At 44.2% G+C, this 19,373-nt stretch overlaps 2 protein-coding genes across 2 annotated transcripts in view; one reads left to right on the forward strand and one right to left on the reverse strand.

The window, feature by feature from the left end:
* Positions 1 to 19,373, reverse strand: part of ZBTB37 (zinc finger and BTB domain containing 37) — a 331,509-nt gene that overhangs the window by 297,356 nt on the left and 14,780 nt on the right. The window lies entirely within an intron of this gene.
* RGL1 (ral guanine nucleotide dissociation stimulator like 1) overlaps positions 1 to 19,373 on the forward strand; it is a 52,341-nt gene that overhangs the window by 22,594 nt on the left and 10,374 nt on the right. Inside the window, exons 4-9 of the mRNA XM_050307386.1 lie at positions 2,155 to 2,232; positions 10,730 to 10,914; positions 14,036 to 14,160; positions 14,737 to 14,952; positions 18,063 to 18,166; positions 19,174 to 19,258. Coding sequence (XP_050163343.1) covers positions 2,155 to 2,232; positions 10,730 to 10,914; positions 14,036 to 14,160; positions 14,737 to 14,952; positions 18,063 to 18,166; positions 19,174 to 19,258 — 793 coding nt within the window. The remainder of the gene's footprint in view (positions 1 to 2,154; positions 2,233 to 10,729; positions 10,915 to 14,035; positions 14,161 to 14,736; positions 14,953 to 18,062; positions 18,167 to 19,173; positions 19,259 to 19,373) is intronic.

Below are 19,373 nucleotides of genomic sequence, written 5' to 3' on the forward strand. Positions count from 1 at the left end.
CTGGAGCTGGGTAATGACAGCAAAGAACAAGTTAGTTTTATGTTTCCCATTCATTCCTTTTGCTGGGGGATGGTTTGCTAGAGGGTCGATGGAGAGGACAAGGAAGGCAGAGGGGGAGATGTTGAAGGGATGTGTCCCGTGCTGGCAGAGCCACACCTTTTGGGACAGCAGCTTTCTGTGGTGTCTGGCTCACTGCTGGTCCTGTAGCATCTGTTATTCCTTCTCTCTCCTTTATACCAGGTGGTTTGCCTGCTAAACTAGAGAAGTGACTTCATTCCTGTGATTCCTTATGTGTAGCATTCAAACCACCTTACTCTTGCTGAGGGTTTGGGCTTCCAAATTGCTTGTTTCAATGCTCACAAACGTATTTAGGGCTTTGTTTGGGGCTGTTGCAGAGAACCACCTTTCCTTATTAGTTCTGACTTACTCAGAGTGTTTTCCTCCCTCTTCTTAACAGAGACCCAGGGGTGCATTTTCCGCTCTGTTTTTCAGTATTTAAACATTCAGTCCCTACCCATCACGTTCTGCTCTCATTTGCTTAGTCAGTCCCTTTTGAGTGGAGTCTGTAACTTTCCAAACGCCAAGCAAGGCTGAAAAGTTCTGTGGGCTACAGGATCCTTTTGTTCCTCGTGTCTCTTTTTGTATGCAAAGCATTCATACCAGGCTGGGCAGTGAATGGCCCTTTGTCCGGGAGCTGGTGAGAACAGAGCCCTGGAAGGCTGCAGAAAGGCTGTTCTTTACATCAGCTGTCTCATTAACTCCTCCTAACCCGTATTTAATGACTGTTGTTCATGGAGAGATGAGAGATGGGCAGAGGTTCACATCTGGCAGCATAACAAAGCCTTATATTCTTCTCCAGTTCTGCACAGAAAACTGCCTGCTGTTTATTGCTGTCTTATGGATTTATCTTATAAAAATCATCATGTGTCTCCAGTGGGATTTAAACATAACTGCCTAATGTTCTGCAAAGACATATTTAGTATTTCCATGCAATAGCAGGACAATGACATTGGGACTCATCTCAATAAATTCTGCTCGAAGAGTTCACGGCAGGTTTTGAAAGCTGAATATAAAAATTGAATTTCCAATCAAAAAATTTCTCCCAGCAGGGGGAAAAGCGCCTTTTGTCTGCTGGCTGAGACGTATTTTAGGCATCTTACAGAGTGGATGGCAGTGGAGAGTGAAATACTCTCTCCCTTTAGCAACAGATCTGGGATTCTTACACGAGAAGCCTTAGACTGATACTTTAGAGGAGCTTAACTCTGCCACTACTTCTACCCATTGAAACATTTTTGGAAGAGTTTGTGAAAGCTCTGACACAACAGCCCACTGTGTCCCTCCATCTGAAACTAGATTGTTGTATCACAAACATTTAAGAAGGCTCTGGTTCTAACCCTTCAGCTTAGTATCAGGTGTGTAAATCTGACTGTATAAAATCAGCTTGGCTTATCCTGGGCAGTGAGTAACTGTCTGCCTGCGTTAAAGCTGCCTGTAAGGAGCCATGGAATTATTTCTGGGTAATTATGGAGCTGTGCATCTGAAACCAGGGGCACTCCCACTGAAAATGAAGTGCATGATGCTGCCTGCAAGGCACGGGATGGTGCCTTGTAGGTAGGAGATTTTCCTTGGCTGCTGTTGGAGTTGTGCCCATGGATTCCTCTTTCCCAGTGGGCCATTCCCACCCGTGACAAATGTGTGGGAGTTTTGGCACAAAGTGAGCAATTTGCCCCCCTAGAAAACTTCGTGTGGAATAACCCTCAGAAGGAATGTCAGGTGCCAGAGAAACAGAAGCTGAGCTGGAGCAAGGGGTTCAAGGAAGTCTCCTTGCACACTGCAGTATTGCTCTGGGAAAGGATGGAGTGGAAGCAGGCAGAGAGGGTTGTGGAGCTGTTTTGGTTGATTCCTCCTGTGTGCAGGCTGCTGCTTCCTATAAATTAACAAATTAGCTTGAAAGATCCCGGCTACCTCCTTGGGATTTTTTTTCCCTCCTAAATGAAATAATCTTCAAACTCCTTAATTTTTGCCCACCTGTTAGATTCCATATTTGTAGTTGGAGCTGGAAGCCCTTTGTAGCTGTTTATGATAATTATATATCAGTGATGCAATTTGAAATGTTTGATGGAGTTTCTTCTGTATGCCCCTCTCCTTTTTCAGGTTTGGAAACCTGGAAACCTCAAGCCATGGAGAAGTGGCAAACCTGAATTCCTTCGCATCCGAGGTCGTGCTCAGGGCGTAAGTACGGGTTTGCACTGCAGAGCAAGGCCAAGGCAGGATTTTGGGATGGGAGGAGGATGTGGGCAGCAGAGCTGTTGTTTCCACTGAAAATCCCCAGCACTGTTTGCATGCTTAAACAAGCTCGTGGAAAGGCCAAATAACAATTGTCTGGTAACATATACAATAATATAATCCAGGGGTCTTTTAGGGAAATTGTTTTGGAATTAAACATGCGATGAACACATCTGGGCCAGCGTTTTGTTGATTAAACAAACAAGGAGTGTTTGCTTCCTCTGCCTTATCTGTGGCAGTAAATGGTTATTGCCTATGACTGATTTTATTGTGCATTCACAGCAGTGCCTGCAGACCAAAGCTGAGGGTGTTCCAGCCAACGTGTGTGTGCATGTATCTCTTCCATTAGCGCCCCTGTGATTTACAGTGCTGCTTTTACAGTGAAATTGAAATTCTGAGGTCATCCTAATTTACAAGAGAAATAGCAAAGCTGTTCTGAACTGCAGCTTAAATGAGGGAAAGGTGGTTTGGCTGTCCTCCTAGCGTTTTGTCTTTACACACTGGGTGTAAAATGTGCCTTAGGTCATCAGCGTTTGTACTCTGACATCTGTGGTTTGCATGCACTGTGGCATGTGTCATTATGTTTGATTACAGTGTGAAGATGCTTGATTTTTGTCAGTGTTACTGGTCTTCTGTTCCTCTTGCCCTGTGGGACTTGGACATAGTAGTTCGACTTTCCAAATCTTTCCTGGCTGCTGTAATATTTTTCTCCCAGTTTGCCATGAGAACTCATCAAAGAACAGCTGGTACTTAAAATTTGGTCACCAGCACCAAGAAAGCAGTGAGTAGAGGCAATAACACACAGCCAGTGGTCCCCTTCCATCCAAACTGAGCTCTAGGGTCTCTTCCAGTGTTGGGCAAACCATTTGAACCTCCCCCTGTCTCAGTCATAAAATAACAAGCTAAAGCAATACCCTCTTGCAAGATACTTTATATGCACTTTTATATTGGGAATGAAGAAGATCATTTCACCAGTATAAATCAGGAGAGTCTGTGAAGTGGAGAGAGAAAAGGGGTGAAAATAATGTTGATGCTGCTCGTGTCAGTGAGGCTTTGGGCAAAACGCATCGAGGTTTTGCTGTGCCCGGGGGCGAGCGTGCAAGGGAAATAACATTTAGGAGAAGCGTGTTTGTTTGGTTTTGGTTTTGACTGGAAATGTTTTCCTACTGACATACACATAGTTTACCAACCCTGTCGAGCTGCTTCCTGCTGCCATCAATGCTTTCTTCCCTCTTGGAATCATCATGTAACCCCTTGGCTTGCCCAGGGACTGACGAATGGATGGAGCCTGTGTCCTATTCCTGTGGGAGCTCAACCTCTGAGGAGTTTTTCTGACCGGAGTTTTCACTAATATAGTCAGCATGGCCGATTTTGATCCTTTGGCCTTCAGAAGGATACCTTTTATGTCCGAGTTTGATACCTTTACCCAACTACCTGTCTCCAGAAAGCTCCACAAGTGTACTCCTCAGGTGTCCGTGTTTTAGCAGATCCCATACAAACCTGAGTTCACTTTCCTCCTTTCAAAGTTTCCATGGCTCTCAGCTGCTGTGGCTACTTGTCTCTTAGGTATGATTGATGGTATCTGGAAAAGTGGTTGGCTTTGCAGTCCTGTTGTGAAACATGTAGTTCTAGTAGTTCAGGTTTTCTCTTGCCTGGGATAATTCCAGCTTACCCTTCTTCTCTCCTAGAACAGAAACGTGATGTAACTGTGTTCTTGGTTTTATATGACTTGGAGAAATAAGAGGAAGAAGCAGTAGAGCCGTGTTATTTCTTGCCATTAACTCTGTATTTCTCAGAGGAAAAATATCCCGTGGGGAAGCCTGTGGTCTGTGGCCAGAGACCTTCTTGATTAGTCAGACTCCTGTCGTGACAGTTCAGAGGCTTTAAAAATCCAGTTGGGGGCGTTAGAAATGGGGATGCAATTTAAAGCATTTCCAGTGGTTTGACATAAAAAAACTGCAGCAGAAGTTAAAACCAACTGCAGATGAATTTAATTTTTTTAGGTCACTGGAGTGGTCAAAAAATTGTATTTTTTTCAACAGGGATCTGACTAAATTAAATCTAATACAGTAGTTTAAACAAAGGTGCTGTAACTTTCAAAATCCATTGGATCTTAGATTTATGAGTAGGCTATGAACACCCCCAAAAATTTTGTAAGCTTAAAACAACCTGCCTTTTTTTTTCCTATCAGGACCCACCTTAGCTTTTCACATTCACTAGCTTGCTTTCCACACTCCTCATTCTTTTCAGTCAGTCAGAAGGTTCAGGGTTGCAGGTAACAGAAGAATAGAGTCCAGCAAAAGTCACATATTGCAGTCAAATGTCTGAATTAGATGGACTTCAGCCTGTGTTTCAGAAATATGTCTCTCTTAATTGTCTGATAAGAGTTGTAAGGAGTAACTTGCTTGACCTTCTACCTCCTGTAAGCAATTTTTTGTGGCTCTCCCTTGCATCATATAAACAGGATTGCCTGGTGCTCTTGAGTTCTGCATGTTTTTGTGTCGAGGTGTGGTAGAGTTCCCTCCTCATCTTAGGTTGTTGGTTGTCTTTGGAGTTCTCTGTTCACTGCATGGTTTTTAGCATAGGGCTGCTGTTGCCTTTGAAAAAGAAATAACACTGAGATATGTGACAATTCAGAATATAACCATGTATAAATTAAACACAAACAAATTATCAGCATGACAAGTAGCATTAAGAATTAAATTCAGCTATGGTTTTGGTGTCTTTTTTAAATGAGGTTGCATAGTTCAGATATGTTGTTTGGTGCACAGCACCTGACAAAAAGCAAATCAGGAAAGAAATGAGAGGAAAAAGCAGTTCTTTCTCTTGCTCATGTCTGATATAAAGACTCTTTGCAGCTTTACCAGCCAGGAGTCATGGGAAACTTCAATGAGACACTTCCTGTAGATCTTAAGCACATTTATGTGTTCTGGGAAGGGGATCAACAAGCCAAACAACTGATGCTGTTAGGGGCCTTCAGTCCTCCCAAAACGGTTGTGTACTGCCCAGAAGATAGCTAGAAACAATGCTTTTGGTGATAGGACCTGATCACCCTGATCTCTCTTCAGAGCAGGAGAGTTCCTCAATTAACCTTTAACTCCCTGTTAGGAGGCTGGAGTTTCTATGCAGGATGAACTTGTGCCCTATTTCCCTCCCCTAGTGAAAGATGGGGTTAATTTTGATCTCTGGGCGACCAATCCATCGCTGGCAGACAGCTCCACCCGAACCACAGGCTCCGTGGATTCAAAGAGGTTTATTGAACACGCAGACACTGCTTTCCCAGAAGGTGGGCAGTGAGGCTGAGGGCAGAGAAAGAACCATAAAGCCTTCAAAGTCTAAAATGCCTTGGAAATCAGTGGCTTCCCGGGATGCTGAGGTGCCTCTGAGCAGGGTGAGGGTCCCAAAGCCACGGAGGTGACTTGCTGTGCCTGCAGAGCTGAGGCAGCACATCACACACTTCAGCCACACAAGGTGCTGAGTTTGCTGCTGTGAGTTGTAAAGTGTAGTTCCCAGAAGTGATTCATTCCTGCCCAGACACACACACAAACACACACAGAGAAAAGGCTGGGCTGGCAGTCCAGGCTGGCCTGCAGTGTTTGTGTTTTGGGGAAGCCGAGGTCAGTGGTACCTGAATTGAGTTACTTGGAGACCTCGCTCAAAAAAACCCCAGTAGTAGGAACCTGAGATAAACACAGGAAAGGTTTTTTTCAAGGGGCAGACAATGTTTCCATGTTGGTCTGTGGACTTGGAGCATGGTTTTTTTGTTTGCTTGCTTTCCAGAGGTGTGACATTGGTACTGCCGTGGCTGAGTCCTCGGGCTTTTGAATCCCTGAGTTACAGCAAAAAAGTCCTTTCAAGCCTCCTCTGGGACTGTGAGGTCGTGGTTTCCTTCTGCTACTGGCTTTGGTTTGCTGCTTTGGAGTACATTGGTGGTGCTTTCCTCAGATGAATGACAGGCCACAGAAATGAATCTAAATGCTTGGGGCTTCTTTGCTTGTCTTGAATGTCAGCTCGTCGTTGCATCTTCTTTATTATTATCAAAGTGTGGAATTTATTTGTTGTTAAAAACTTGGAATGTGGCACAATGAAAACCACAGACAAAGCAACTTGAAGCTGAACTGAATTCTCCTTGTTTCATACCATAGCAATGGGGGGGAAACAGTTCAAACAGAGAAAATTAGGGAATTATTCACTTACCACATGGCATGTCTTGCATGTTTACCTCTCCTCTTCTGCACTAAAATAGTAAATACCAAAACCTTCAGTGTAATACCACAGCATTTGGAGTTTCTCACAGTGACAAACAAACATTCTCCCATGGCTCTTTGTGCATTTAGACCTTCCTGACCAAAGACTTGTCTTTTAATTCCTCCTGAACCACACAGTCCCACCGGAAAACAACGTGCACAGTTACAGCACTGCAGAAACAGAACCGGTCCTGAAACGTTGTATTCCAGGACAACAGACACCAAAGGAATGTGAGACAAATGGAAGAAAATTGGCTGGAAGCTTCTGGTGCCTGGGAAATCCATGGTGGGGAGCAGTTAAGATGCATTTGGGAGAGCAACAATCAGCATTCATTCCAGTAAAGCCAATTAAACTAAAACAACAGCAGAAACCAGTGTGGTTACATGAGAAGCAGAGTCAAACTCGGGGCAGTGTAAGCAGTGGAAGAGTGGGAGAGTTATGAAAACAACCAGAACCGAGCAGAGAAGAATAATTAGAAAGAAAAATAATGATTGGCATCTCAATTAAAACAAAGAACAGCTAGCAGAGCTCTTCCCTTGGTGGCTTTGGTGTCCCAGCAAAAGCCTCCCATGTGTTAGGGGAGGCTTTTCCCAAATCAGAAGGAGCTTTTCCCAAATCAGAAGGAGCAGATCCTTTGCTGGAAGTCATCAGGGCAGTATTTATAAACAGACTGGGTGTGAGAAGCCACCCTTGCAGCAACCTTTGCTTGTGGTTTACGTACATGTTATCCCTGATTTTATCCCTGGTTTAACAAGGAAAACTGAGAAAAAGCAGCTGTCTTAATTTAGTCTGTGTGAGCAAGCCTGAACATTATTGCATGGACAGTGGAAGGCAGGGAATCGCCCTCTATAAAGAGGTTGATGTTTCAAGTATGCATTTAGCAAATTGCAGATGATTTTGTGCACATTCCTGTGTAATTTCATAAGAAATGAATAATTTATTTTCTTTTTGCAACTGAGGTTCTCCTATTTGTTGAGATTCCCTTCTGCCTGTTCTTTAGAAGTATTTGTGGTGGGAAGAAAATGCTGCTTTTGCCTTTTTTTCTGTCAAGAAATGATCTCCTGATCAGACCTCTTTGGGTCTGTTATAGCTGTCTTCACTTTTGAGACAAGACCATGCAGAATTCCCATGTGACCGTGGGGTGGGAAGGTCTCATTTTCCACCTTCTCTGTGCACTCCAAGCTGGCAGAACTGTCACATTTGGAGCTGCCCCATCACCCAGCTTCTGTGGTAGCTCCTGGGCAAAGGGGAGTGGGCGAGTAGTTTTTGTTCCCAGTTTGTGAATGACAGACCCAGATACACTTTTTCCACCTAACACTAGGTAGATTTTGGAGACTGGAACCTTCAGAGACGGGCTTCAGGCAAAGCTGATGTGGCAATCAGAAGGTTTTCTGATAGGTGTGAAACTTGGAAGCATTGCTGAGCAGAACCTGGAGCCTGTAGCTGGCAGGACAGGAGTTAAACATTGAGGTGGTTTTTTTGTTTTTTGTTTTTTTTCTTATAGGCAGGAAAGGAAAAAATTTATAGCTTATAATCAACCCATGAAAAATGTAGTCTGTGATGTTTCTTTCCTGTCTGAGCTCTCGGAAGGCTCCCGTTCCTATCTGGGGCTGTCGAGGACGGGGAGTTTCTTCACAGGGGCAGTAAATGTAAAGCCACTGCAAGATATGGGCAAGTCTCCAGGCTGTTGTTGGAAAGCTGCATTCCCTGACACGCCAGTGGAACAGTCGGGGCAAGAGGAGGTCAGTAGGGCACAGTGTACCTCTTCTCCCTTTCCTATTTCCCCTCCTGACTGAAATGATTTTGCTGGCGAAAATCAGCGTCTGCAACAGCGGTGAACTCTTCACCCTGCTCTGGAAGACTGTGCCTGTCCTAAACTCTGTTTGTTCTTCAGCTTACGAAAGTGACCACCAACCAAGCCTCTGGAAACTGAGCTTAGTGTGTGTGTGTGTGAACAATATTAGTACAAGATCTTGCCCTGTGGAGAGGCTCCTCCTTCCAGATGGTTGCTGAGCTGATGAATGCTCGTAAGAGTAGGATAGCCAACCTAATCTTTGGTGGTGGATCCAGTGGGGGTGATGGTGAGTTTGTGATGCGGGTGAGGGGAAAAGGAGCACAGAGAAGGAGGAAATGCACAGTTTTGGGCGTGGAGCAAGGCACTCTGTCTGTCTGTTGTGGCCTTTCCTGGCCATGGGGATGTGGAGCTGGGCTGGCGCTGTTGGCTGTGCCGTGGTGGTCGTGGAGCACTGGCTCTCGTGTCACACCTGTCCCGGTGGAATAAAACAGTCCTGAAGCTGCAGATAAAAAGTTTGGCCACCACTGGCCTAAACCACGAGGGCTGTGCTTGTTGCACGTGTGGTGGTAGTTTGCCTGAGCCGACTCATGAAAATTCGGTCAAAATGGTTCTCAAATGTCGAGCCTTCCAAGCTGCACAAGGTGTTTCACGTTTGCAGTGACACCTGAAACCCAGAACGCGTTCGCCTGTTAATTTTCGGTTGTAAATGCTTTTTGTAGCTCTGGAACTGCAATTCCAGCATTTCGCCTGTCAGCAAGCCCAACCAAACAACATTACTGACGGATTTCCAAATACTCTAATTGAAAACTCGAAGTTGCCACGATATCAGGGCAAGAAAGGGAAGAAACATCAAACTTAAATGGATGGGACTTGTAAAATTAAATCTCTGTGGGATTAAAAGTTAATTGAGTTTTGAGGAAAAACCAGTACAGTTCAGATGAGATACAGAAAGTGGGAGAAATTCTCTTTACTCTTATTTAACTATTGGTTTATTTTGGATGCCAGTGAGCAGCTGAGTGAACCAGAGACTGCTGTGGTTTCCCAGCTTGCAGCAGGAATGTGCCAGTATTTGTACACAGCTCTGATAGGAGAGCTCTCCAGGCTGGAAGAAATTTGAAATACAGGGATGGTTTCAGGGACACAGAAGAAATCTTAAAGGAACCTTTTCTCAGGGAGCTTAGGTGCTTATTGTACCTTTTGTTCTGAAACAAGGAGCTTAAAACTTAAAGGTATTTGATTATTTTCCGGTCATCTTCTGTTTTTTCCACACTTGGTTGAAATTTGTCAACAGCTGTGTAAGTTACTCCTGGAAAACATAGCTTGGTGTTATTTTCTAACAAAATCAAGCTGAAATGATGAAAACTCCTTGGAAATGCGGGATTTAAGGGCATTCCCACAAGCATGTGTTTGTGCAGTATCTGAGTACCAATCTAATAGGTGGGTGTGGATGAAAACCTACATAAACCAGGAAAAGCAAATAAACAGATCACTTCCCTCCGTTCAGGACAGGTGGAAGCCACACTGATTCATCAGCTCTGGTTTCCCCTTGTAGGGATTGTCCTTTTAGCTGCCTTGTGTAAAAATCTGGGATAATTTTCCTGAACAAAATCCAGTGGTCCTGTAACTCCTTAAGCGTCCTCTTCCTGCGCTGCCAGCACGAGCGAGATGCTTCTTTTGCACGGCGTGATTTGACAGCCCCCTCCTTGTATTTGGGCTAAAAACGAAACCAAGGTTGTGCTGATATGTTTTTGTCAAACATTTAATCCCAAGATTAGCAGGAACAGTGTGTCTTTCTGGGGTTCAGCTCTCTTGGTGCCTCAGGTTTGATCCTTGGCATGGGCAGTGCCGTGCTGCACATGTGGCAGTGAGGGTTTTATCCTCCCACTAACTGTGTGTGCTCCTGGGGGTTAGTTTGAGGATTAGACACCTTTTTCCTCGGTGAAACCCAAGATTTCATGGACAGGGAAGCTTAATACAAAGACTGTAGACAACGAGTAGTGGATATGCAGCTTCAGCTTGGTCCCCAGGCTCTGCAGCAGCGACTGATGAAAGGCCCCAAAGGAAGTGTTTGATTTAGCACTTCCACTGGAAGGAGCCATGAATACCTTGCTTCCTCCCTGCTATTTTTCCCACAGCATCCCACGGAACAAACACTGAGCTTTTCCCGCTGGCACAGGAGGGAATGGAGAAATGACATTCTCCTGTTGGTTGTGTTTGTAATGCCTGGTAGTTATTCCAAGTGGCCATGGCACAGCTCAGCAAAGATACTTCAACTGGGTGGTTTTTGTGTGTTTGTTTGTTTTATTAGATACAGGCACATCAGCTACAGGTACACACAGTTCCAATTCCATCAGCACCTGCTGTGTGCAAACATTGTGCTCTCTCTGTATTTGCTTCCAGTGAAATAGCATCAGTCTTACGGGCCTGGCTCGATCAGTGCTCTGAGGATTTCAGAGAGCCACCCGACCACACGTGTTTGCTGAAGTTGCTGGATTACCTGAGGAACAATATGCCCAATTCTGACATGGAGAGTAAGGTGCAGAACCTCTTGAAGCAGTTCCAGAACCAAGAAGCGGAAACTGTTGGTGAGTTCCCTTCTGCTTCCGTCTTCTGTTCTCTCAGACTGTAAGGGATTTATGTGGACCACGTTTCAACACCTCTCATGCTTATCAGTAATAATGTGAGGCTCAACAATCAGTGGCTTGTTCCTCATTTCTTTTTATTTATTTATTTTTAAAAAAATCTCTGTGTGAGGCTCTGTGAGGGATGAAAAAGCTCTTACAGTACAGGTGCCTGTATCTGCTCCTTCTGGGGTGGATTGGGAAATCCAGCACTTCTCTCACATTTAGCCAAAACTCTGAGATTGCTGCAGCAGCCAAGTGGTTAATTGTCAGCACACTTCCCATGCCACTGAGTTAAAACACAGCTGCTCTCTAGCTGGGCTCCTCACTTCAAACCCCCCCACCCACCTCCACCCCCACAAGGAAAGCCCAGACCAACAAAAACCAGGGCTGTGACAAAATACAGCTTGAGTCATGGGCTTTGTTGTCCTGCAGCTTTTCTTCCTAGTTACCATCTTGTCAAAGGAAGTGTCTGTGGCTGTTTTTTCCTATTGGAGTGGCTTGGCTGCTGGAATCCAAGGACAGAGGAAAAACTTACGTTATTGGGGGTCACAATCTGCTGGAACAATAGTGAACTGTAGTAACACAAACCTGTGTGCACCATCAAGCCTGACACATCCCCTTATCCTGCTCAGAAAGCTTCCTGTGGCACGAGCTGGAAAGTCACAGGATCCTCACATAGTATGTGAATGAGAACTGGAATCAACTTCCAGCTTTGATGGAGGGGGTGAGAGGGAATAATTCATGTCATAAAGGAAATGGTGGGAAAAAACCCACCCCTTTCATGCCATAAAAACCCTGTCTGCCGGATGTTCCAGAAATACCATGTCAATGCATAATCCTGTGAAATGCCAGATTAACTCAGTCACTGACAGAAAAAGGAGTAATGCACAGGGCCAAGTCCTCTTCCTTATTGAGCACAGGTACAGGATGGCTCATTTGTGCCCATGGGTGACCTTTCCTGGGTTGGGTTCCCCCCCAGGTCAAAGAAAGGGAGCTGTATTTGGGTTCTCTGTTCTTCAGAGTGAACAGAAGATTCCAGCAGCACTGCTTCTGTTCTGCATTTGTTTCCTCAGGTAACAGCTGAAAAGGTCCTTTTTGAGTCATACAGATGGGTCAGTTTGAATGATAACATTTCCCAAACTGTGGCAGAACAGAGCCTGGTAATTAGGGTAAAAGAAGAGTAGGATAACAAAATTAACCTGTGGAGTCTTCAGAGAAGAGTTTTAGGATTGCCCTTACTTGGTCAGAGCTCCATCTTTGTACATTTCAGAGGTTGCTTTCAAAATTCTTAACACGTTGTCTGCAGTCCTTGGTGATTAAACACCCAAGAATTCGTTGTGCTCTGAATTTACAAATTTGCATCCCAGTGCTGCTGCTTGAGTTCGGTGCTCAAACCTCCACCCCGTGCTGCCATCAGCCATGCCAGCAGATTAGATTAGTACCAGACAGGTAGATAAAAGCTGTTCCTGGCCCCAGCTCTTGCAGCTTGAGCAAATCAAAGCAAGGACAGGCAGAGATTGTAAATTCAGAAGGGGGGCACGTGGTTGCTCTCAGCGCAGTCAAGAGGGCAGTCAGGCTTTGAGAGGGCTGAATTGGATCAGAGGGCTTTGGAGATGATGAGATACTTGAGTACAAGAGGATTCCAGCTTGTTGGAGAGTAGGGAAAAGACTGGTTACACATTTATGAAGGAGGGGGAAAAAAAAAAAGGCATGGAAAAAGAAAAGGAAAATTTGCATTGCATTCCAGGACCTGGCTTTAAGGGAGCTGTGAGGTTTTGGGTAGGGCTGCAACTCAGTGATGAGGATTTTTAGTTGAATTTCAAGAGCTGAAAGCGAAAGGAGGAGTTACAAAGCCAAAAAGAGAGAGATTCTTGTAATAAATAATAGTTCAGTCGAGGTCCATTTAGTTATGCATATTGTTATAAAACAGCCACAGGAAAGTAACTCTGGAACAGAGATCTCCATTTATCACATCGAGCTCTGTCAGTAAATTGTGCAATTCGAATGTACAGATGGAAATCAGCCTGTAGATATAATTTGTTACATCAAAACCGTAGCAATTTACAGTGATGATCGTTTTGCTAATTAGTGAAGGAAGGAAAAATGAACTACTTTGAAAAACAATGATTCTGTATCACTTTATCTGCTGTTGTTGCTTGAATGTTCTGCTTTAAGTGGGTCTGAAGTCTTGCATAACATACTTTGTTTTTGTAAATGAAATCTCACTAGTAGGAAACTCAGTGCTTTCAACATCCATAATTTCCCCCTCTCCTTATGGAGTTACTGTTGCCTTTCAGTAACAGGGATTAGGATTTATTTTGAGGGGTTTTTCTGTCTGGGGAACAAGGGCATATTTCTTGGTGTTTCATTTTTTTATTTCCAACTTCTGGGAGCCAAAAGGTGACATGGCTGTGAAACCCTTTCCCTGCTACACTGGGTCGGGTTCCTGGATGAGGAAAGCTCTGCTCTCTCACCTTTTCTCTGCTGCCCACTGCAAATTTAGAGGCTGTAGGTGCTCACTCTATTCCCTTTCCTGGGAAAAATTCCCTGAGAGGGAAGGGGAAGGATGGTGGAATAAACCCTCTTCAGTACAGTCCATGGAGCCATAAATGGTGCCAAGAAATCTGGTATCTCCTTTTATTTCTGGATGTAGGAGCACTCCTCATGCAATATTTTTGGGGATATTACTGCAGCCTTGTCCCTTTGCAGTTTGATAATTGTTTTAAAAACTATAAATACTGGAAGGTAACAAAATTCTGCAGTGTTAACAAGGAGTTTTTGCTGAAGTGATGGTGATGTTTTTTCTTTCAGAAAAAATTAGCAAAGGGGTTAAGCCACTTCTCTGCTAAGAGAACCCTGAGCAGCTCAGTTCTCTGTATTCCTTTTTTTTTTTGCCAGTTTAACCTTCTGGCCATTTTTGTCACTCAGATATCCAGCACAGTGGGGCCATTACATCAGGCAGGACCCTTGGGGTGTTCTGCTGTAAAACAGCCACGTTTCCAAATAAACAAACACCTGCTTTGATTCATTGTTTGCTGTGTAAGTTCAGTTCAACCCAGGTGTTGGTTTCCATCCTGCCCAGATGGGTTCTGTAGCACTTCCTCCAGTGACCTGGTCGATGGAGAGGAACTGGAGATCAGCAATCCAGAAGAATTCTCCTCCTTTCAAGACCACGTTGTGGCAGAACAGTTGACGTACATGGATGTGGTGAGTATCACATATAATTATACATTTTATATGTATATATAATGTGTCTCTATAACATTATATCATATATAGTAGATATGGGCTTTTGCCTTCAGTCATGCTGAAGGTATGTTTTGTTTTGTTTGGAAAAAAAAAAAAGGGGGGGGAATATATACTTTGCAGCCTTTTTTTTTACAAAATTTAAGACTTGACACCTGAGAAAGAGCACGTTTTGACTGTATTTCTACCTGGCCTGAAGATGTCTAGGTACTCTGAACTGTAGTGCTCTAATTTGCTTTATCTGTATCAATCTCCTCCAAAATATCATTCTATAAAAAAATTTCACCTTGTTTATGCTGCTGATATAAAGGTGTCCTTTTTTTCCCAGTATTGCTTAACTGACAGTTCTTTTAGGGCACTAAGCCTATAAAGATTATGCCAATGTGTATATTTTAAATTAAAAGAAAACAAAATATTTATCTTTGAATAGCATATTAGATTTAAATCCAGTTTGTACTGTAAACCTGCTTTTCTCCTCGTGGATAAAAGAGCTTTAGGAGAATCCTGCTGGCTTACCACGCCTCTGTTTCACCCTAGATGCTCTTCAAGAAAGTTGTGCCCTACCACTGTTTGGGATCCATCTGGTCTCAAAGGGACAAGAAAGAAAACAAGAACCTGGCTCCGACTGTCAGAGCCACCATCACTCAGTTCAACACAGTTACCAAGTGTGTTGTCAGCACTATCCTGGGGACCAAGGAGCTCAAAATCCAGCAGAGAGCCAAGATCATTGAGAAGTGGATTCATATTGCACATGTAAAGCATTTTTTTTTCTGTTGAATGTTTATTTGGGCAGGTGCCTGGGAGTGTGGGAGTTAGGTGGGGACAAAGGGGTTGTGCACATTGGCCACAGGCCATCTTAGCTCTAATTCTTTCTATTTTTAACTGATTTTTCTTTGTGATACCAAAGGAATATTGCCCTTCCTCTCCTTAGTTCTTCCCCACTGTAGAAATGGGGTTGCTACTTGTTGGAGATTTAGAAAAGTCCAGATAGGCATTATCTGTAGCCTTTCCCTTTTCCACTGATGGAATCACTCCATCCTGGAAGGCCCCTGGGTTGGTCAGGCAGGACTTTTGCCCTTGGTGAAGCCGTGCTGGATGTCTGGACTCACCCTCCTCTTCTCCCTGAGCCTCAGCAGAGCTTCAAGGAGGTTCTTATTGCAGGTTCCACGTTTCTTAATCTTCGCGTGAAAGGGTTTTTTCCATGCCTTCTTTACATAGCACTAGTTTGATAATTGAACAGATTTTTATCTGTAATATTTTACTGTCACCTTTTTAACTCCCCTCAGAGCACTGGCAGTAAACAAGAGCTCTCTCTTGAAGAGAACATTTCAAGCACCTCCACGTGGAGCTGTGTTGACTTTTAAGAATCCCGTGGATTCTTTCTGAGCTGCACACAACAAGCAGTCAGGAAAAACCTCAAGACAGAGCCTTGACAATGCGACTTCTGTGCTTCCAGGGGCAGCATTTACTCCTGGAACCTGAGCTCTGGCAACTGCATGGTTCAGGAAACTGGTATGGGGAAGGTCTTTCACCTCTCCTGTGGCACCACTGACGTCTGCTTGCTTTTGTTATCATCTGATGGAGGCTTTATAGCCCGTGTGAAGGCACTGAGAAGTTTTGATTCCTTATTTCCTAACATGCAGATCTTTAGGTTGCAGAGGGCAACCAGCCAAAAGGGCCTTCGTGGGGCAGCCTGGACAAGGCAGAAGGGAAACCAGGACAGGCACTGCTCTCATCACAACTTGCTCTGTTGATTCAGTGCTTCTCCCTGTACTTAATTCCTACACGTAATTCAACGCTCCAGTCGTAGCTAAACATGTGAAAAATGCATGCAAAATTACTCTGCAGAATAATTGCACATGTACAGCAGCTGGGTGCACGTATACTTAGCTGGCCACTTCTGAGGAAAGCTGCTTGCTTTGTGCATGCAGATGAGTGTTTTGAATAGTTGGGTGCCTGAATTAGAAAATAATCCACTCGTTAAAGAGCAGTTATTCACTGACAACTAAAAGCCTGTAACGTAGCAGCACGGGGTTCCATGTTTGTTATCTCTTTGTGACTCTTGGATCCGTTTTCTTGGTTTAAAAGGTAAAGTGAGTGCTTTCTCCAACTGCCAGCCCTCTCTGCTGCTCCACCTAGGCCTGAGGTTCCTGAGCAGGAGCAGCCAATTTCACTCAAACAATATTTTCTTTAAAAATAAGAGGTAAAAATGAAATCACTAATATCCTGTTATGCTTAAATTTTTTAAACCAAAGCTGTTTCTGCACAGGATTCTTTCTGGTTTTCCCCCTGTGAAGGACACAGCATGAAACAAAGTTACTCAAACCGGTCTTAAAAATTCTTCTTACATACAGATGAAAGCTTGCTCAAGTTTAGTCTGCAGTCAGTTAAATCACTGAAGGACACTAAATCCAGTATTGAATTCCTAATGTCCTTTAAATTATACAATGTGCAGTTAAGTCAAGATGGTTCCAAGTTGGATCTTCCAGTCCAAACTCCTGTTGGGAAAAAAAGAAAAAAGAAAAGCTGATGGTTTGTGCCTCTGAATTCCTGTTCTGCCTAACCTGAATTTCAAGTTGAACATAAAGAAAGGTCTCATTCTTAAACGTGCCAGTCCCTGAAGAAGAGCTGTTATGTGGCTTTTTTTGGCCCCCAAACCATGCAAAAATAGCTTTCAGGTCTGGCATGTCCTACCACGTGATCTTGAACTTGGGTCTTTGTCTTACATAACTGTCCACCTGCTTCAGGTGCTGTCCTGCCCAGCCTGTCTGCTTAAGCCAGACTTAAATGTGGCCTCCTAATTTACACAAAGACTTTTTTTTTTAAGGTAAATAACTGGGTGAACAACTTGCCTTAGTTGTTCAACCATTTTTAATGCAACTCCTGCACAGAGCTGCTCCTTTATTAAGGTCTGACTTCTGCTGCTGCTGAGGTTGCTTTACGTCTGTTCTGTCCTACAAAGGAGATGAATCCGTGTCTGTTTTTCACTGTAAGGATCCTTTGTGTAATTATTAGGGTAAAAATCAGCCCCATGAAAATGTTCAGAGTTTGAACACGTTCTCATCCCCGTGCTGCAGTCAAATGGGCAGGTGTTTTGTCAGCTGAATTTGCATGCACAGACACCTGTCCTGAAGTTTGTGGTGGTGCCCTTGCTTTTGTTCGTGAGCCACCAGCAGATTTCCAGGAGTTTCTTGAGGAGTCACAGACCAGACTTGTCCCCTCCTCCTGGCCTTCCATCTGCTTTGCCACCAATCTGTGCTACTCTTTTTGAGAATTAAGTTTTTTCCTTATCCTTTTCCATCAAAGCTTTTGTTGCAGAGAAGCTGGATAAGAAATGTTTATGATCCCAACTGGGGAAAAGCTGGGAAGGTTTTTTCTCTTTAAGAGTGCAGACATACTTGAATAACAGGTTATTCCTTTGCATGTCTTTATTTTTAATTGACACTTAGATGATTGAGGGTTTACATTTTAAATACCACATACAAAGAGGCAAAGCCTTGTTTTTTCCCCTAAAGGTTAAAAGGGATTGGCAACTATAAAGAGCTTTTTAAGAAGTGTAACCTTTGTGCCTTTTAGCCTGGCTTCATGGACTTGGTTCCACTTTTATTTTCACTGGGAGAACTGGAAGCTGGAAGCACAAATACAGGGAATTGAGGAAAATAAGACATAAATGCCAAAGCCTATAAAGAGTTTGGTAGCTGGAGGGTGGGGGAGTGGTATTTTTGCTGCTCAATATTTGCACAGCTGCCTGCTTAGCAGTGAGAACCTGCAGCAGGCATGACACTGGTCAGACAGAAGAGCACTAAGGTCTCTGCAATGCTGCCATTTAATGCTCCTGTGCCTCTTAACCTCTCCTTCCTCAGGAATGTAGGATCCTGAAGAACTTTTCCTCCTTGAGAGCCATCATTTCAGCACTGCAGTCCAACTCCATCTATCGGCTGAAGACGACCTGGATGTGTGTTTCCAAGTAAGCCTCCCTCTCAGCTCCCGAGGGCACAAAGAAGCTCAGTGCTCCTCCTTTTCACCCCCTCACTCTCCCTGTTCTGCTTCTTCACGGACATCACTTGAGCTGGAGGAACCTCCCGCTCCTGGGAGGCTCAGAGCCCTGCTGTGAGCTCCTCTCTCATTCTGAGGGGACACTCTGCCCCTGGGGACACTGGATTCTGTCCTTTTGGGCATACTGGTTCTTCCACAACCTCTTTTGAAAAAAAACTGTGGCTACTCCCCCAGCTCATGCACACCACTCCCCAGCTCACCATGATCTTTCCATGTTGTCCTCTTTCCCATGAAGTTTGAGGAGGTTCAGCTTGCTACAAGCCCTCACTGACCTGGTCCTGATATTTCAATAAAACACACCCTCAAACTACAAAATCCGGTGTTGAAGATAGTATTTCTTCCAGGGGAGCACCTTTTTGTGTTAATAATGCTTTACCTGGCATATTTACTGATTGCCTCACAGACACCTGAAGTCTCTGTGTAGGAAAGATGGTGTTCTGCTCATTCAGTTTGGGGAAAAACAGATCTCTTTGCCTTTGATAAATTTAAAAATCGTTCTGCCAGGCATTACCCTTCTGTATTTTCCCTACACAGAGGTGTGATGTGCCTTCTGCTTCCCCAGACCATCTGGTATTGGGCAAGAGAAAACTCTCCCCACACTTAAAGGCTTCCAGCCTTCCAGAGTGCATCATTTTTTCTGTTCCTTTGCATCCCTTTTCTCTGTTCTGCCACCAATCTCACACCTTGCAGTGTAGCTGAAAGACCCTGCTCAGGGTCTGTGTGGCCTGACTTGACTGGGAGCACCAGAAGATCCCAGGAAGGCTCCCAGAGGATGTGCAGCATCTCACTGGAAGCATTCTGACGGTGTCATCTTTTATGAGCCCGACTGTTAATGATTCATGAGGAAAAAAACACGGAAATCTGATCTGATTTTGAGTGCTTACTAATGACTAAATGATTTAATCTTTTCCTGCGCAGGGACATCCTGCTGATGTACGAAGAGCTGTCTGAGATCTTCTCAGACCACGACAATTACCTGACAAGTAGAGAGCTGCTAATGAAGGTGAGAATTAGTGCGAGGTTTGTGATCTCGATTAAATCCGAGGTTAACCCGTTCCATAACCAGCTGCCAAAGCCCATCTCTCCCTCAGTGACCAAATGTGGTACTTCAGGGAGGT

Source organism: Myiozetetes cayanensis, unplaced genomic scaffold (genome assembly GCF_022539395.1).
Source record: "Myiozetetes cayanensis isolate MyiCay16 unplaced genomic scaffold, myiCay2020 scf12, whole genome shotgun sequence".
NCBI classification, from domain to species: Eukaryota; Metazoa; Chordata; class Aves; order Passeriformes; family Tyrannidae; genus Myiozetetes; species Myiozetetes cayanensis.